Source organism: Pan troglodytes, chromosome 12, assembly GCF_028858775.2.
Source record: "Pan troglodytes isolate AG18354 chromosome 12, NHGRI_mPanTro3-v2.0_pri, whole genome shotgun sequence".
In the NCBI taxonomy this organism is placed as follows: Eukaryota; Metazoa; Chordata; class Mammalia; order Primates; family Hominidae; genus Pan; species Pan troglodytes.
This window is the reverse complement of record NC_072410.2, coordinates 107251758-107268762: the sequence shown is the minus strand read 5'-3', so window position 1 is coordinate 107268762 and position 17005 is coordinate 107251758. Positions and strand designations below refer to the sequence as shown.

Here is a 17005-nt window from a genome sequence, read left to right as displayed (position 1 = left end):
ATAATTTTTCCCTTGGGGGTCAGCTTTGAAGCTGGTGACCAAAGCTCAGATGGACTGAAATCTGAATGTAGTCTCACATCAAGGGCTGACCCAGCACTCTTTTACTTCATTTTAGCTATTACAGATAATAGTAACCAAAGGACTGTATACTTTTTTTCTTATTTGCATTTTCTTTTTTTTTTTTTTTTGAGACAGAGTCTCGCTCTGTTGCCCAGGCTGGAGTGCAGTGGCGCGATCTCAGCTCACTGCAAGCTCCGCTTCACGGGTTCTTATTTGTGTTTTCTTATGCTTCCAGTGAACCAGCTCCCCAGGAGTTGGATCCAACTCTAAATTCCACTGATAATTTTTATCATTAGTAACTGTGTGTAGCACAGCTGTGGCTCCATACCATAGGTGATCTTGTGGCCACCAAGAAACCTAAAGTTCCTCATCCCCTACCCTTTTATCCTTTTTCTTTCCAAACCACAGTTCTGTGAGCCAAGGCAGTTCTAGCAAACCCTGATTCTGACACCAATTCTGAGAATATAGAGAAATAAATAAACTCCATTTTCCCTGTATACTCTCTCAGCATGCTTCTGACAGCAGATGTGTGGGGTTTTTTCCCACAAGTCAAGCAAGCAGTCAGTTCTCAGCATTTACCAGTTGAGAACTGATGGAGTAAGTAACAGACACATGTTTGTTTATTCATGGTTTCCCCTACTTTCCCATTATGGTTTCTTCCAGCTGAGAACTGTAATTCAATTCAATTCTGACACCGTCTTCATGAAGATAGCATCATATCCCACAGGTTGAGGGTTCAGTCACACAAGACTGTTCCCCACATCTGATGCCCAGGTTGTGGCTTATGCTTCTAACCTATTGGCTATAAATCAGGGTTTCTACAATTCCTTCCTCAGGTTCAATTAATTTGCTAGAGTGGCTCACAGAACTCGGGGAAATATGTTTACTGGTTTATTTTTAAAGCTATTATAAAGAATACTGATGAAGAGATGCATAAGCTGAAGTACGGGAAGGGGCTTGGAGCTTCTCCCCTCCCTGGGCATGACACCCTTCAGGAACCGTCATGTGTTCAGCTATCCTGGAAGCTCCTAGATAACTTTTCAGAAGTTCAGTTCTACATAATTCAGTACCCATATGGGTAAGAATTCATACTTTGAATAATTAAATTTCTGAAAAGTGTAGGAAGATGTGTGTTGAGGTGCTTAACAGTTTGTTCTACTTTCAAGTACAGAATACGAGTTGGAAAGATGAACCAGGACAGAAGTTATAGTTTTTTTCCAGTACAGACAAAAAGCTGAATCTTTACTTAAAACCATTTAGCACCTACTATGTGGACATCACTGAGACTGATCATGATGTATAGTATAGAATATACCTCATCTTTTAGAGCCCTTATAATATTAGCAAGTAACAAATACATGCTTATTTATTCATGCTTTCTCCTAGTTTCCCATATGGTTTCTTCCATGGATTGAGGAACAAGCTAGAGACAGTTCTGTTATCTTTTAGTTATATAGTCACTCAAGCTCTAATTTAAGTATAAAATCAGGACAAATATTGATGAGCGAGTTGTGCATCATCCTTGAGTACGTTTCTTTAAAGGACTCCAGAGAATAGTTATCTAAACACATTTGTATTGATGGTGCCACTACTATTAGTGCAAGTCAGGTTAAGAGCTGTGTTGAATCCTTTCTAGACTTGTTGCTGTAAAATCTTACCTTAGTTAACAGATGGCAGCATAGAAAATAGCCCCCAACATAGCCAAGGACACCCAGGGAATGAAATGGTTAATTACACTTGGGAAATACTACTGTCACTCAGGAATCAGTAAGTCTCAGTCTCTGGAACATTGCAACAAATGAAGGAATCATCTTGTTAGTGAGACTGAATGATTTTTTTTTGGTGGTGGGGGGTGGGAATGTATGATTTATAAAACCTGTACTGACGTGTTTTTCTGTGTTTTCTTCTCAAATCCAGCAATTGGGTCAGATGGTCTTTGTTGTCAAAGCAGAGAAGTAAAGGAATGGCATGGGTGTAGAGCTACTAAAGGATTAATGAAAGGTATTTGAACAGCATCTGCACTTGCATAAACTTTTGAGGCAAGGTATTAATACATGAGGGTTTTGTTGTTGTTGTTTGTTTGTTTTTGAGATGGAGTCTCGCACGTCGCCCGGGCTGGAGGGCCCGGGCTGGAGGGCAGTGGTGCCATCTCGGCTCACTGCAACCTCCACCTCCCGGGTTCAAGCGATTCTCCTACCGCAGCTTCCCAAGTAGCTGGGATTACAGGCGCCCACCACCATGCCTGGCTAATTTTTGTGCTTTTAGTAGAGATGGGTTTCACCATGTTGGCCAGGCTGGTTTTGAACTCCTAACCTCAGGTGATCTGCTTGCCTTAGCCTCCTAAAGTGCTGCCTGCAGGCGTGAGCCACTATGCCTGGCCCATGAGTTTTTAAAAATAGCTTTAAGTCGAGGATCTGGGAAGGTGTTTGATGGTACAAATATACCTATAATTCTTCATTTGGTACATACCAGTGTAATTCAGAAACAATGGGAAGATGGCTTCATGGTAAATGAATCGTGTGTGTGATTTATATAAACCTCAATGTATTTTACCCTTGTAGGGAAACACTACTATGAAGTATCCTGTCATGACCAAGGGTTATGCAGGGTCGGGTGGTCTACCATGCAGGCCTCTTTGGACCTAGGTAAGTGTTTCTAAAATAACTGAATTGATTGATTTACATTTGGGGGATAACATTTTATTTTTTGGGGAAGCAAAATAATAAATTTAACCATAAAAAGGTTTTATTTTAAAGACATGGAAACACTATTTATCTGTACCCCACCCTGTTCCAAAAAGGATTTGAAGGAACTTACAAAAAGTACAGATATTATAGCAGTATGAAATGAGGGATAAGAATATGAATGGAGTCAGGGTAAAGTTAGTGTGCATGAATCTGTACCACACAGTACCATATAGATGCTTCATGTTATTGTAAACTTGCATCTGAATTTCTTAGTGGCCAAAGCAGCGAGGGATGCAGTATCACTGGTGTCCCTAGTCTCACACACGCTCTATGGCCTAAGCACTGTTTAGTTTTTTGCAGGATTCAGAAACTTAAGGAATAGTTTTCCTGTGGGTTTATGAAATGGACATACTGTGTGAATAAAATTACTTCTTTTAGAGGTCTTTTAATTTTATATTTTCTCTTACCAGAAAAGTAAAATATTTTTTAAATCTAGGTACTGACAAGTTTGGATTTGGCTTTGGTGGAACAGGAAAGAAATCCCATAATAAACAATTTGATAATTATGGAGAGGTAAGCGATTATGTTATGACTTCAACATAGCATAAGTAAGTTTTCTTGCATACTTAATCACTCATGACAGAATGAGGGTATAGAAATGATTCTCAAAATGAGCAGATTTTCTGTATATTTTCCACAGAAAGTTTGGATTTGGACTTTAGTGAAGAAATATTGTCAAGCTAGATAAATATATAGTAGTTATAATTTTTCTTTTATGCCATTTGTTATCCCCTCCAAAATACATTACGTTGTCTTCTCTTTTCACCTCATTTTGATTTTGGCTTTGATACATGTTATTCTCATTTCTTATTATTGATCATGATGAATCTAAATATAGTTCGTCTGGTGAGCTGAAATCTACAGTAGTGTGAATGAGCCTAAATATGTTGATTCTAATAAGCCTGTCAAATGCTTGTACTATTGTATATGTCATATGCTCTAATAGGCATTTTTGATTTAAATAATTATTTTGAAACACATACTTTTGATGCAGCTATATTTTAACTTTATTTAAGAATTTGCTTTCTATTAATAGCATTTGACTTTCTGGTGTTCTAGGAATTCACTATGCATGATACCATTGGATGTTACCTAGATATAGATAAGGGACATGTCAAGTTCTCCAAAAATGGTAAGCTGTATATGGATCTTAGTAGTGAAAAGATACATGATATTCAATAATTGTGATTTTTAAAAATCCCCCCACCCTGTTTTTCAAATCCCTGTCCCTCCCTCCCTGCCTTTACTTGAACAAATATTTATTGAGCATTGACTATGTGTAAGGTACCCTGGTAAGTACTGGAGGCACAGAAGAAAATGGAATAGACATTTGGGGCTTACACACTAGTGGTGAAAGACAGACATGTAATACCATGTTAGGTGGTAATAAGTGCTGTGAAGGAGGGTATAAAGCAGGGGAAGGAAGTGGAGAGTCATAGCGGTTTGGGGGTTTGTGCTTTTGTGTAGGGCAGTCAAAAGGCTTGATAAGGGACATTTAAGTAGAGATCCAAATGAGTTGGGTGGTAGGCCATGCAGATTTCTGCAAAGAGCATTTCAGACCGAGGGAATAGTAAATGTGGATGCCCTGAGATGGAAGCGTGCTTGAGGTATCTGAGTCACAGCGAGGAAGCCACTAGATCTGGAGCGCTCTGGGGATAAAGGACGGTGGTAGAATGTTAGATCAGTGAGGTGGTGAGGCCAGGCCATGGAGAGCCATATGGGCCATGATCTAAACTTTGGTTTTTATTTTGAGTGAAATGGAAAGCCATGAGGGTTTTGAGCAGAGGGGTGGTATCATCTGTCTTTAGTTTAACAGTACCATTCTGGCTGCTTTGTTGAAGACACATTGGAGGATGGGGTGAGATTGCCTAGGGATTGAGGGTAGTTAAAGAGAAGAAGAGATCTGAGGCCTGGGTTCCTGTGGTTAGGGGTCAGCAAATTGAGGAGAATCCAGCAGAGGGGAATGAGGAGGAAGGCCAGGAGGAGAACCAAGAAAGCATGGGTCCTACAGTCCCGGTGAAGGAAGTGTTTGAAGGATCAGGGAGCAATCACTGTGTTCAGTGCTGCGGATGGGTCTAGTCTAGCAAGATGAAGAATGTGCATTAACTGCTGCATTTGACAAGTGGAAAGCATTAGAGAGCTGTTTTGGTGGAGCAAAGGGGTGAGGGTGGGGAGCCTCCTAATAAGGAGCCAGTTCAATAGAGAATGAGATGAAAGAAAGTGGATACAGTGTAAATGGAAATCGGAGTTTCACTACAAAAGGGAGGAGAAAAATGGAAGGTAAATGGAGGGAGAGGTGAGTTCAAGGGAGGTTTTCTTGTGTGTTTTACTGTGAGAGTATGTTTATATGCTTTGGAATGTCTAATGGAAATGAACTTGTAGACAGGGAGTAATGAAAAATGTAGAGGGGTAGAGGTGACAGTTTCAGGAGTAAAGTAAAAAAAATGAAGAAGCTGGCCTTAGGCAGCACAGTTTATCCATAGTGACAGGAGAGAGGCATGAATGCAGGTAAGCTGGTAGATTTGACATTGCCAGCATGAGGAAGGTCTTTTCTGATTGTTTTAATCTCTCTCTCTCTCTCTTGTTTTTTAAGGAAAAGATCTTGGTCTGGCATTTGAAATACCACCACATATGAAAAACCAAGCCCTCTTTCCTGCCTGTGTTTTGAAGGTAATTAGGAATCTAGTTAGAAAAAATTTGCTGTGGTTGTAAGCTGCTTACTCTTCATTATTTTGTATACGATGGTTTTCAATTAGGGTAAGAATTTTAATTTTCTGTTTTATTCAATGCTAGAATGCTGAACTGAAATTTAACTTCGGTGAAGAGGAATTTAAGTTTCCACCAAAAGATGGCTTTGTTGCTCTTTCCAAGGCACCGGATGGTTACATTGTCAAATCGCAGCACTCAGGTATTATACCTGCAAGGGTAAGGATTCTAGAATAGTGAAAATAATTGATGAGAACTCCAGTAAGTAAGGCGTCTCATAGTGAGTTACATATACTTTCCTTGCTGGTTTAGTCACACATCTTTTTTTAACACAGCAGTAAAATTCATTTTTAAAACCTAGTTCATAAACTCTTAAGTATTTTGTTTCGGTGTAGGCATTTTGGGATCGCAATCATAATGGTAATGATATCTAATATTTATAGAATGTGTGCTTATTCAGTGCCAGGGCACCACATTCAGTGCTTTACATGGTTTAGTCTTCACAACAACCCTATAAGGTAGTAGTTTTCCCATTTTACAGACAACCTAATGAATAGGGACTTTAAGTGATTTGCCCAAGGTCACAGAGCAAATAAGTGGTAGAACTGAATTCAAATCTAAGCAGTCTGACTTCCAAGTTTATACTCTTATCCATTGTATATCTAATATTTAAAGTATATTTCATAACTTTTTTGTCACAAAACAAGTGAGTCATTTTTGTAGACATATCAATCAATTAGAATTATTCCAAGTAGATTTTTATTGTTGTTTTAAGAGAGGGGATCTCACTATGTCACCCAGGCTGGAGTGCAGTGGCGCCATCATAGCTCACTGCAGCCTTGAATACCTGGGCTCAAGTGATCGTCCCACCTTGGGCCGCCCAAAGTGCTAGGATTGCAGGTGTCAGTCACCCCACCAGCCCAAATAGTTATAATTTAAAGTAGCCTTAGTTTGTTTTAGAAATCTAAGCTTTATTTTGTTTGACTGTCTTCTCTACTTTTTGACAATTATTATGTAAAATGTTGATATTAGAATATTCGTCCTAATGTTTTGTAAGTAACAGTATTATAAAGTGTGCTTTGAATGTGTTCTCATCTTTTTTATTCCCTAAGGTAATGCACAGGTGACACAAACAAAGTTTCTCCCCAATGCTCCGAAAGCTCTCATTGTTGAACCTTCCCGGGAGTTAGCTGAACAAACTTTGAATAACATCAAGCAGTTTAAGAAATATATTGATAATCCTAAATTAAGGTAAATCTTCCTTTTGTGCTGAAATGCTTATCGTCTTTTGGTTTGAAGTTTTTTGGAAGAAGAATAAGGTAGAGAAACATGAAGTAGAAATTCAGTGTGTATACATAATACACGTGTGTGAGTATGTAAATATACTTTAATAATTTCCATATAAAACTCCTGTTTGTTTGCTAAATGATAAGTATGATTTTTTTTAAATTGAGATTTTTTTTTCCTGTGTCTCTTACATGAAAAGTCATGGTTAGTCAAACAGCATTGGAGTAAAAATCTAATTTTTGTTTTTTTTTTCTGAGACCGGGATCTCAATCTGTCGCCCAGGCTGGAGTGTAGTGATATGATTGTAGCTCACTGCAACCTTGACCTCCTGGACTCAAGCAGTCCTCCCACTTGAGTAGTTGGGACTGCAGGCACATGCCACCTTTGTAGAGATAGGGTTTCACTATGTTGCTTAGGCTAGTCTCAAACTCCTGGGTGCAAATGATCCTCCTCCTTCAGCCTCCCAGAGTGCTGGAATTACAGGCATGAGCTACTGCCTGGCCCTAACAATTTTTTGAAGAGAGCGTTTCATTCACTGTTAAATTTATTTCTTCCCTAAATCTGTATAGAAAATGTGCCACTCTATTTCTAGCATGTTAGTAAACTTGGTGAGGTTTATTCTAGACTGCATCACGGTGGTGGCTTTCTTCCATTTGGACATTCAGATTGGTCACTGTCTAGTTATAAGACTCTTTCCACCATTGGAAGGATACCATAAATTAAAGTGACCTTGCTCAGTAGCAATCCCTTTGACTTTGAAGAAGGCTATACCATATAAGTAATACACTCTCTTAGTCAATTTGACACTTGATTTTTGTTAATTTTGTCTTTAATTACTTTTTAAACTTGAAACATTCACACACCATATAACTCATTATTTGAAAGTGTACAATTCAGCCAGGCGTGGTGACTCACGCCTGTATTTCCAGTACTTTGGGGGGCCGAGGCAGGCGGATCACCTGAGGTCAGGAGTTCAAGACCAGCCCAGCCAACACGGTGAAACCCCATCTCTACTAAAATACAAAAATTAGCTGGGCTTCGTGGCAGAGGCCTGTAATCCTAGCTACTCGGGAGGCCAAGGCATGAGAATTGCTTGAACCCAGGAGGTGGAGGTTGCATTGAGGCCAAGATTGCGCCATTGCACTCCAGCCTGGGCAACAGAGTAAGACTCCGTCTCAAAAAAAAAAAAAAAAAGCAAGTGTTTCTTGGTTCATTGGTTTTTAGTATATTCACAAGGTGTGTAACTGTCACCACTATCAAATTTCAGAAGCTTTGAATATTTTGACATCACAAAAGCCTGTTTTTTTTTTTTAGTTTTTTTTTTTTTTATATGAAGTCTCGCTATGTTGCCCAGGCTGAATTAAGTGGCTGTTCACAGGTTCAGTCTTCCTACACTGTAGCCTTGAACTCCTAGACTCAAGGAATTCTCTCTCTTGCCTCAGCCTCCCGAGTAGCTGAGAATATAGGCACATGCCACTGTGCCAGGCAGGCCTGTCTTTTTAATATTGATCTTATTTACAGGTTGAACAAACTTATTTAGGGATAAATTATGTAAAATAATTTCTAATTTTGTTTTGAAGGTTGATGCATGTTCCTTATTCAGCAAATGTTCATCTACCTTCCATATGTGAAGTTTTAGGCTGGGAGCCAGGGCTTCAACAATGAAAATTAATCTTCCTTTCACAGAATTAAGTGTGAAAGTGTGGGGATAGTGTGGAGGGGAGAGAAACAAAACAAATACAATAAATGCCTTGAGCATACCATGTAACCAGGGCATCTGCTTAGTGTAAGAAACTCAGGTACCTCTTTATAAAAGGATTTGGGAAGAATGTAAAATGCTAGTGTGAATTGATTTTTGTGCTGTGATTATGTATAAAAATGAACATGATTATAGACAAAAGTTAGAGGGGAAGATGAATAATAAAATCAATTTATTGGTTAAGATGGTAAAGTCATGGGCCACTTGTTTGGTATTCGGTACAAATGGACATTTTCTTTCTTAAAACCCAGCTGAAGTCATGATCTTTGAATGAAGCTAAGCTGGCTGTCCCAGCCCAGCCGTCTGCCCCTCCTCTGATACACTGACTGTACATGCCTTTCCCTGATCCTTACATACTGTCATGTGTTACTTTTCCTGACTTTTTAATTTTCTTAATTTTTATTTCCTTTTTAGAGCTATACTTGCTTTAAGTTTCTTGCTTTGAATATGCAAAGCTTTTCTCTAACTCAGTTTTACATTCCTTAGAGCAGGGGTAGTTCTTTTGTATTCTTCAACCCTACAGTGCTTTGCATGTAAGCATCAATTATCATGTGTATGTGTGTTTACCTTCTGCCAAGTTTATAGGGATAAATATATCTGATTATAAATGTGGATAAAAGTAAAAGTATTGTTGGAAAAAAAAATGATAGTTTAGGACAATAGTCCAAACCTAGGAACTTGAGGACCTCATTTAAAAATATAAAATGTATTGGTTCCCTCCCCTGGATATACTGAATCAGAATTTCCAGAGAATAGGAATTAGAATCTTTTTTTATTTGTTTGTTTTTTAAGAAAAGCAGCTCCTCCGGGTGATTCTTTTTGGTTTTGGTTTTATTTTTGAGATGAGGTCTCACTCTGTCATCTAGGCTGGAGTACAGTGGTGCCTCATAGCTCACTGCAGCCTCGAACTCTAGGGCTCAAGCAATCCTCCCACCTAAGCCTCCAGAGTAGCTGGGACTGCAAGCAAGTGCCACAGTGCTTGGCTAATTTTATTTTTTGTGGAGACATGGTCTTGCTATGTTGTGCAGGCTGGTCTCAAACTCCTGGCCTCAAGCAATCCTTGTGTCTCCGCCTCCGAAAGTGCTGGATTATAGGTGTGAGCTACTGCATCTGGCCTTTACTCTCCTGATACTATCCTTTGGAAGTCTTAATTTTGATGAAATCCAATTTATCTATTTTTCTCTTTTGTCATGGTGTTTTGATGTTGTAGTTAAGATAGATTATGCCTAACCCAAGGTCATGAAAATTTTATTTGTGTTGTCTTCTGAGTTTTATGTTTAGGTTCTACATTTAGGTCTTTGATACATTTAGAGTTAATTTCTGTGTATGGCATGAGAAAGGGTTTTTAACTTCAGTCTTTTGCATGTGCATATCCATGTGTCCCAGTGCCAGTTGGCCAGTCGTTGAAATGAGAAACATTCAAACACAAAAGGGTACTGTGAAAAGTGGGTCTTCTTTCACTCCTTTCCCCAATTTCTGGTTATCCTTTCTGGAAGCAACGTTTTAAATTGATTTTTGTATATTCCTTCAGGGCATTTTATATACATACAAGTATATATGTCTGAAAACATAGATTGAAACCAGGTTTTAAAGAACCTTGAATTATCCTAATGTAGAAGAATATGTAGATGAGAATAATTTTTTCCATGTTAAAAGCTCACACATTCTCTTTCGTGACTTTACCGCACTTCAGCAATAGATACAGCTACAGGGATTTAACTGCTTTGTTTCGCACCTTCCCCAGACTTGTTTTATTGTAGGCTTTTTTCCTCAATTACTTTCTCAGCCTTAATTTCCACCTAAAATAAATGGATGCAGATCAAACAATGTAAAGCAGACTTTAATTTTTTTTTTTTATATTATCATCTTGATATTTATTTCAGGGAGCTTCTGATAATTGGAGGTGTTGCAGCCCGGGATCAGCTCTCTGTTTTGGAAAATGGAGTAAGTTGTAGTTTTAATTTTTAAAACATAATGTCATGGGCTGTCGTTTTAGCAATACAGCTCTGTTTTGTTTCAAGAAAATTTAAGTGAGGCTGAAATTAGAGCAAGGTCAGAAGAGTGTGTTTGTTCAAAGACATCTTGCAAGTGCGCCTTTTCTTCTCCCAGAAGTATACAAAGTCTCTCCCAGACCTCTCAGGCAAAATTCCAGCATACATGATTTTTTGTTGTTTACCCTCTGAACATTTGAGAATTTCCTTCTGGCCTTCATGGGTAAAGAGTCATTCTTTTTGGGGAGATAAGTGAAAAAGAAGAAACTGGAGTTAAGAACAAAAGTAGAGGTGAAATAGATTGCAGAGAAGGATAGAAGTTCCCGCAGTGACTCTTGGGAAGAATGAATAATGATAAGACAGTGGGTAATAGTTCCAGTGAGGAGAGACATGAGTTCAGTTATGTGTAAGGGGAAGTTGCAAAGGCTGTGCTCAGCCATGCCATTACGAAGGACAAAGCTAAGAGGATCTGATCTCCACTATTGGAGAAGTTTAGGAATTTTTTTTTTTTTTTTTTTTTTTTTTTTTTTGAGAAGGAGTTTCACTCTTGTCACCCAGGCTGGAGTGCCATGACATGTTCTTGGCTCACTGCAACCTCTGCCTCTTGGGTTCAAGCAGTTCTCCTGCCTCAGCCTCCTCAGTAGCTGGGATTACAGGCACCCGCCACCATGTTGGCTAATTTTTTTGTATTTTTAGTAGAGATGGGGTTTCACCATGTTGGCCAGGCTGGTCTTGAACTCCTGACCTCAGGTGATCCACCCGCCCTGGCCTCCCAAAGTGCTGGGATTACAGGAGTAAACTACTGCGCCCGGCCAAAGTTTAGGAAATTTTTAACTGTTTATCAGTTCTGTGAAGGTAGGACTTCATGAAATATTTTTCGTGTGTGAAATAACTTACAGCTTATAAATTTCTCTTTTATTTCCTTTCCTAAATATTTAATCATTAAAGCTAAACCATCCGATATTGAGTCATGACAAGCAATTGTGTCCTTTCTCCAATTCCATTAGTGCTCTTGTCAAACTAAATTTTGTGCCACACAGACTTTACATTTGACCTGGTATGCCATATTAAGAGCAAAGAATCATATTACCATACTTGTTAATACTATTCTAAGATGAGTAATATTGCTTTGATATGTTTTTATTTAGTGCTATGGTTTTAATGTCCCCACCAAAACTCATGTTGAAATTTAATTGCCCATATAATGGTATTGGAAGGCGGGGGCTTCTAACAGATGATCAGATCGCGAGGGCTTTGTCCTCATGAATGGGTTAATGCCTTTGCTGTAGGAGCGGGTTAGTTATTGCAGAAGTTTCGGCCCATTTTCCTCTCTTGGTTGCTCCTTTCTGCCATGAGATGACCCTCACTAGTTGCTGCTGGCACTATGCTCTTGAACTTCCCCAAACCTCCAGAAATTTGACAAATATTCTTTTCTTTATAAATTATCTACTTTGTGATATTCTGTTACAACAGCAGAAAATGAGCTGAAACATTTAGTGTGTTTTATTTTATTTTAGTGGTTGTAAGAGAGATTTAATAAGTTTATTCCCAATCTTGCTTCCTCAAACCCATTTTTCCCATAAGATAATATGTTTCTCAATTCCTATTTTCCTAAAGCTTATAGAGCTTTTAGGGAATGAAATCTGCTTTCATCAGGATGTCTCAAAATTTGGTACTAACTTGAAGCAATTGGAAAGGTAGTGTTATTCCAGAGCATTCTTTGCAGAATTCAATTCTACTCTACTTCTTAGGGGATCTAATATAATCTTTATCTGTTCTTCTCTCTGTCTTACATTCTCTGCTTCTGTTATCTTCCACCACACTCTGGTTCAGCCTTAGGCCTGTGTTGGGTCTTATGCTGGGGCAGAAGTCAGCTTGGCAATGAGAGAGTAGAAGAATTTTAGTTTTCTGATCTTTTAGTCTTACGATATTATGCAACATGTGCCATTGAGGTCATATAAATAAAGATGTCTCACAGGCTTTTCTGATCTAACTGACTTAAAAAAACAAAACAAAACCCTGAGAGGCCTTGTGTCTGTCTTCATGCCCACTTTACCTGCTGAAATTCAGAAGGAGGAAGCTCACGTGGTTAGAATACTGTACTAAACTGATGTCATAGAACCAGATGGTATTTTGTTCACTGCTGTGTACAGCACCTGTCTCAGTGTTTGGCGCATAGTAGATTCTTAATACATTGGACAGATTTTATCTTCACATTTTCAGACAATATTTTCTAGGTTGAACTTGCTTGTAATTATCAGTGCAGATGAAACAATAGCTTCAGAAATGTCTGCCTTATTTTTCATGGGATAATAAGTGCCTCATATTGGATCAAGTTAAAAGTTCTGTTTATTCGAGGGGTGAGATATTGAAGTAATGGAACTAGAGGAATAACTTTGCTAATAGAAAACTATATTTTTAGTACAGGGTGGAGAAAACAGGTAAAAAAGAATGGAAGTGTTGTTTTTTAATGCCTGTCAATTAAGAAGTAGAGGTTTTGAATTGTCTGGTTTACTGAATGATCTTATGTAATACCTTATTTGTGCTCACATAAATACATCATATACACACTTTATATATTTTTATTTATTTATTTATTTATTTTTGGAGATGGAGTCTCGTTCTGTCGCCCAGGCTGGAGTGCAGTGGTGTGATCTCAGCTCACTGCAACGTCTGCCTCCCAGGTTCAAGCAGTTCTCCTGCCTCAGCCTCCTGAGTAGCTGGGACTAGATGTACACGCCGCCATGCCCGGCTAATTTTGTGTGTGTGTGTGTGTGTATTTTAGTAGAGACAGGGTTTCACCATTTTGCCCAGGCTGGTCTTGAACTCCTGAGCTCAGGCAATCTGCCTGCCTCGGCCTCCCAAAGTGCTAGGATTACAGGCGCGAGCCACCGCGCCGGCCCATATACACACTTTAAAAATACCTCATCTTTATTGACTGCTTTCTAGAAATGGGTCAGGCACTGTACTAAAAACATAACATGTTCTTACTCAGTACTTACAATAATCCTCTGAGATGGTACTCTTCCCCATTTTTACAGATTAAGAAGAGGGCTTATATCAAATATTAAGTAACTTACCTAAGATCATACAACTCATAGGTAGAACTTTACTCTGAAACCTGTGTGTCTAATCACCATACCTATGGACTTGACTACAAGATATGTGTGGGAGAATGCAAAATGTTAACTGTTTGTACTGGCACCGAGGCTCACTGTTCTCTTCTATGTATGTTTGAAAATTTTTATTTAGTATTCTAAACTTCTGTTTTCTCATTGAATAGGGATGATTATAGTAGTATTTACCTTAGTGGTAACATGAAATAAAACATGTACTTGTAAAACATTTTGCAGAGTGCCTGTTCATTATAAGTACTTGACAAATAGTAACTATTACTGTTTTCCTGGACAGTCTGATCACCATTACTATTAACTATAACCAAATTTATTGAGCACCTGGGACACTCTGCGTCTAGTGCTTTACGCATCTTATCTCTTAATTATCACAACCATCTTGAAAAAGAGAAGGTCTTCCCCCAATTCAAAAATGGGAAAATTGGTACTAGAGGAGATTAAATAAATTAAGGTCACAGAGCAGAGTAGTGGTGGAACTGGGACTTGAACTCTAGGTTCCATTGAGTTCCAGTGAATTCATCAGATTTTTGCTTGGAAAATATAAATTTTATGCATTAGAATGTATATCAGTTAAGGATGTCAAAATCAATTTTGGTCAAAATCTTCACATTAATTTCAAACCAAGTATCAGTTGAACATATGGCATTATCTGTAACTCCTTTTTTTTTTTTTATAAATTTAGAGTTGACTGACTACTTCAATATGCATGTTTTTATTAAAAAGACAGTTATTGGTTGCTATTTTAAGGTAATTACACTGTTTTCTTTAGTTTTCATTAAGTGGTTGGTTTGCTGTTTTTCAGGTAGATATAGTTGTAGGTACTCCGGGAAGACTAGATGACTTGGTGTCAACTGGAAAGCTGAACTTATCTCAAGTTAGATTCCTGGTCCTGGATGAAGCTGTATGTTGAAATATAATCATACTTTTTAAAAAGTTTACTTATATTTTTTGAGATAAAATATATAAAATGAAGAAGAAATATAATTCAGTCATGATCCTACTACCTAGAGATAATCATTGTTATCAGTTTGGTATATTTTCATATACTTTTTATTTATATATTATTTTATGTAGTTGAAATCAAGATATGAGGAATCTGGGAAAAATTTTAAAAATGTAATGTCATAAGTATTTCCTGTAATTGTACATAATTTATAAATGCTGTCTAGTGGTCTATTATATGGCTACTTCATGGTATATTTAATTACTCTTATTTCTAGGTATATAGGCAGATTTGATTTTTGCTCCAAATAACCAGCTTTGTTTGTACATACATTTTCTACATACTATAAATTTGTTCCTTGTGTCAGAGATACAAAATGTAGACCATCTGGAAGAACATAAATGTGTTTGAGTCTCTTAGACATACTTCCAAATCATTTTCAGGTTGGGTTACCTAGTTCCTCAGCACTGAGGGTTTTTAATTTTTTATATGAAAAGTCTGTTGAAGGATATATGTTAGAAGCTGTTGACTAAAATTTTCATTCTAGATTATTAGATTATGGTTTTGGATTGCTTATTGTCACTTTTTCATATTTTAGTCACAAGGAACTTAAAATTGAATTTATAAATTATCTTTATCCAACAAAATAATTTTGAAAATATAGGACTATGTATATGCATGAATTAGTTTCCTTATATTTCGTTTGATTTAGAAAAAAGATTTTTGATACTGATTAAAACTTACGTTTTTTTCCATACTGATTAAAAACTTAATTTATTCTTTGCTTCTCATGCAGGATGGGCTTCTTTCTCAAGGTTATTCTGATTTTATAAATAGGATGCACAATCAGATTCCTCAGGTTACCTCTGATGGAAAAAGACTTCAGGTATAAAATTTATCAATGCATCTTAAAATGCATGTAAACAATTGTTATGTATAATGTTATGTATAATGTATATGTATAATGGGATCCCAGGGGGTGTTGCTTTTCTGGCTGGAAACCTCTGCGGCTAGTGATGCCCTTGCCCGGGTTTTGCTCAGTTCCACCCACTTGGCCTGGCAGGCTGTGCTCAGCTCTCACTACCAGCCTGGACCCCATGCCTCCCAAGGGTGAGCCAGGCGCGGAGTGGTGAGGGGTGTATGAGCGAACGTGGGGTCTGGCCATGGCACACAGCCAGGCACACTGGCTGCGGCAGGGTGGGTACCTCCAGGCGCTGGCATGGGCACCGGCTCCCTGTGGGGCTGGTGGCCTGGCCCCGAGGCTTCAGGTCTTCCCCAGTTGAAGGTGGGGCTTCACCGGGGACTAGCCCCCTTCCGCCCAGGAGCCTGTCTGCCTCCTGCTGCTGTTCATGGTGCCCAGACTGTTCATGCCAAGGGACGCGTGCAGGCCAGCACTGGGCCGTCCTCAGCCTGCCTTGGCCCTCCTCCCGTGTTCGCTGGCGCCCAAAGGCTGGAAGGGGCCAAAGTGGCAGTGGGTTGGTGTATCAGTGCTACCTCAAGTGTGCACACCCAGCTGGCCCAAGCTTGAGACAGTGCCCAACCTCAGCCTTAACTTTGTTCTGTGATCAGAGTGGGTGTTGACAGCAGGGAGAGGCCAGGCAGTGGAAGCAGACATCTCCGAACCTGTGGGGGCAAGGGAGGGCCTTTTAGGGGCCCCCGAGTGCAGAGATGTCTGGGTCCGCAGCCATAACTTGGGCAGCTGCAGCCATGCCTGGGATGGTGGAGCTCCTGCCTGCCCTAGCTCCCACCACCACCCTGGGCCCAGCTCCATCTCAGGGCTCCTCTCTCTCTGCCCCTCTGTGCCCAACCTCACTGCTCCCCCTCTGGCAGGTGACTCGGCCCAGCCCCTTTGAAGTGGCTCCCAGGGCAGTGGGCTCCAGGGTCCTCCCAGGGGTGGACTCTAGAGACTGTCTGCCTCCTCTCTGTGCCCTCCCCGCAGCGGTGGCGGGCAAGAGCGGCAACACGGGGCCAGGGTCCAGAGTGGTGGAGACTCTGGGCCTGGGAGCGGGTCCTGCCCAGCTTCGCGAAGGTTGGGGTGGCCCAGTCAGCTGCCTTGGGGATGCGGGGCACAGGGAACCCACCACCACCACTGCAGCTCCTGCAGCCTCTCTTGCTGCCGCTGCTCATGTCTCCCCGCTGCAGCCAGCTTGATGGCAGCAGCTGCTCCTGACGGCCTGTTGCTGCCATCATTAATGCTTATGAGCAGGGTCAAAGGGTTTTTGTTTAGTCCCCTCTCATTAAATTTATTACTATGTAAAATGTTTTCTTTACGTTACTGGATGAAATAGTATACTCAAAGGTAACAGTCTTAAAAGCTGCTTTTAGAAATAGAAGGAAATTTGAGGAAATTACTTGGGTGTTGCAGAAAACTACAAGTA

The 17005-nt window shown here is 39.5% G+C and overlaps 1 protein-coding gene across 1 annotated transcript in view; it reads left to right on the top strand.

Annotated features, from left to right (window-relative positions):
* Positions 1 to 17005, top strand: part of DDX1 (DEAD-box helicase 1) — a 37378-nt gene that overhangs the window by 9026 nt on the left and 11347 nt on the right. The window contains exons 7-16 of the mRNA XM_001162067.6: positions 1978 to 2061; positions 2622 to 2705; positions 3244 to 3320; positions 3867 to 3939; positions 5401 to 5477; positions 5601 to 5715; positions 6626 to 6764; positions 10443 to 10503; positions 14487 to 14585; positions 15424 to 15513. Coding sequence (XP_001162067.2) covers positions 1978 to 2061; positions 2622 to 2705; positions 3244 to 3320; positions 3867 to 3939; positions 5401 to 5477; positions 5601 to 5715; positions 6626 to 6764; positions 10443 to 10503; positions 14487 to 14585; positions 15424 to 15513 — 899 coding nt within the window. The remainder of the gene's footprint in view (positions 1 to 1977; positions 2062 to 2621; positions 2706 to 3243; positions 3321 to 3866; positions 3940 to 5400; positions 5478 to 5600; positions 5716 to 6625; positions 6765 to 10442; positions 10504 to 14486; positions 14586 to 15423; positions 15514 to 17005) is intronic.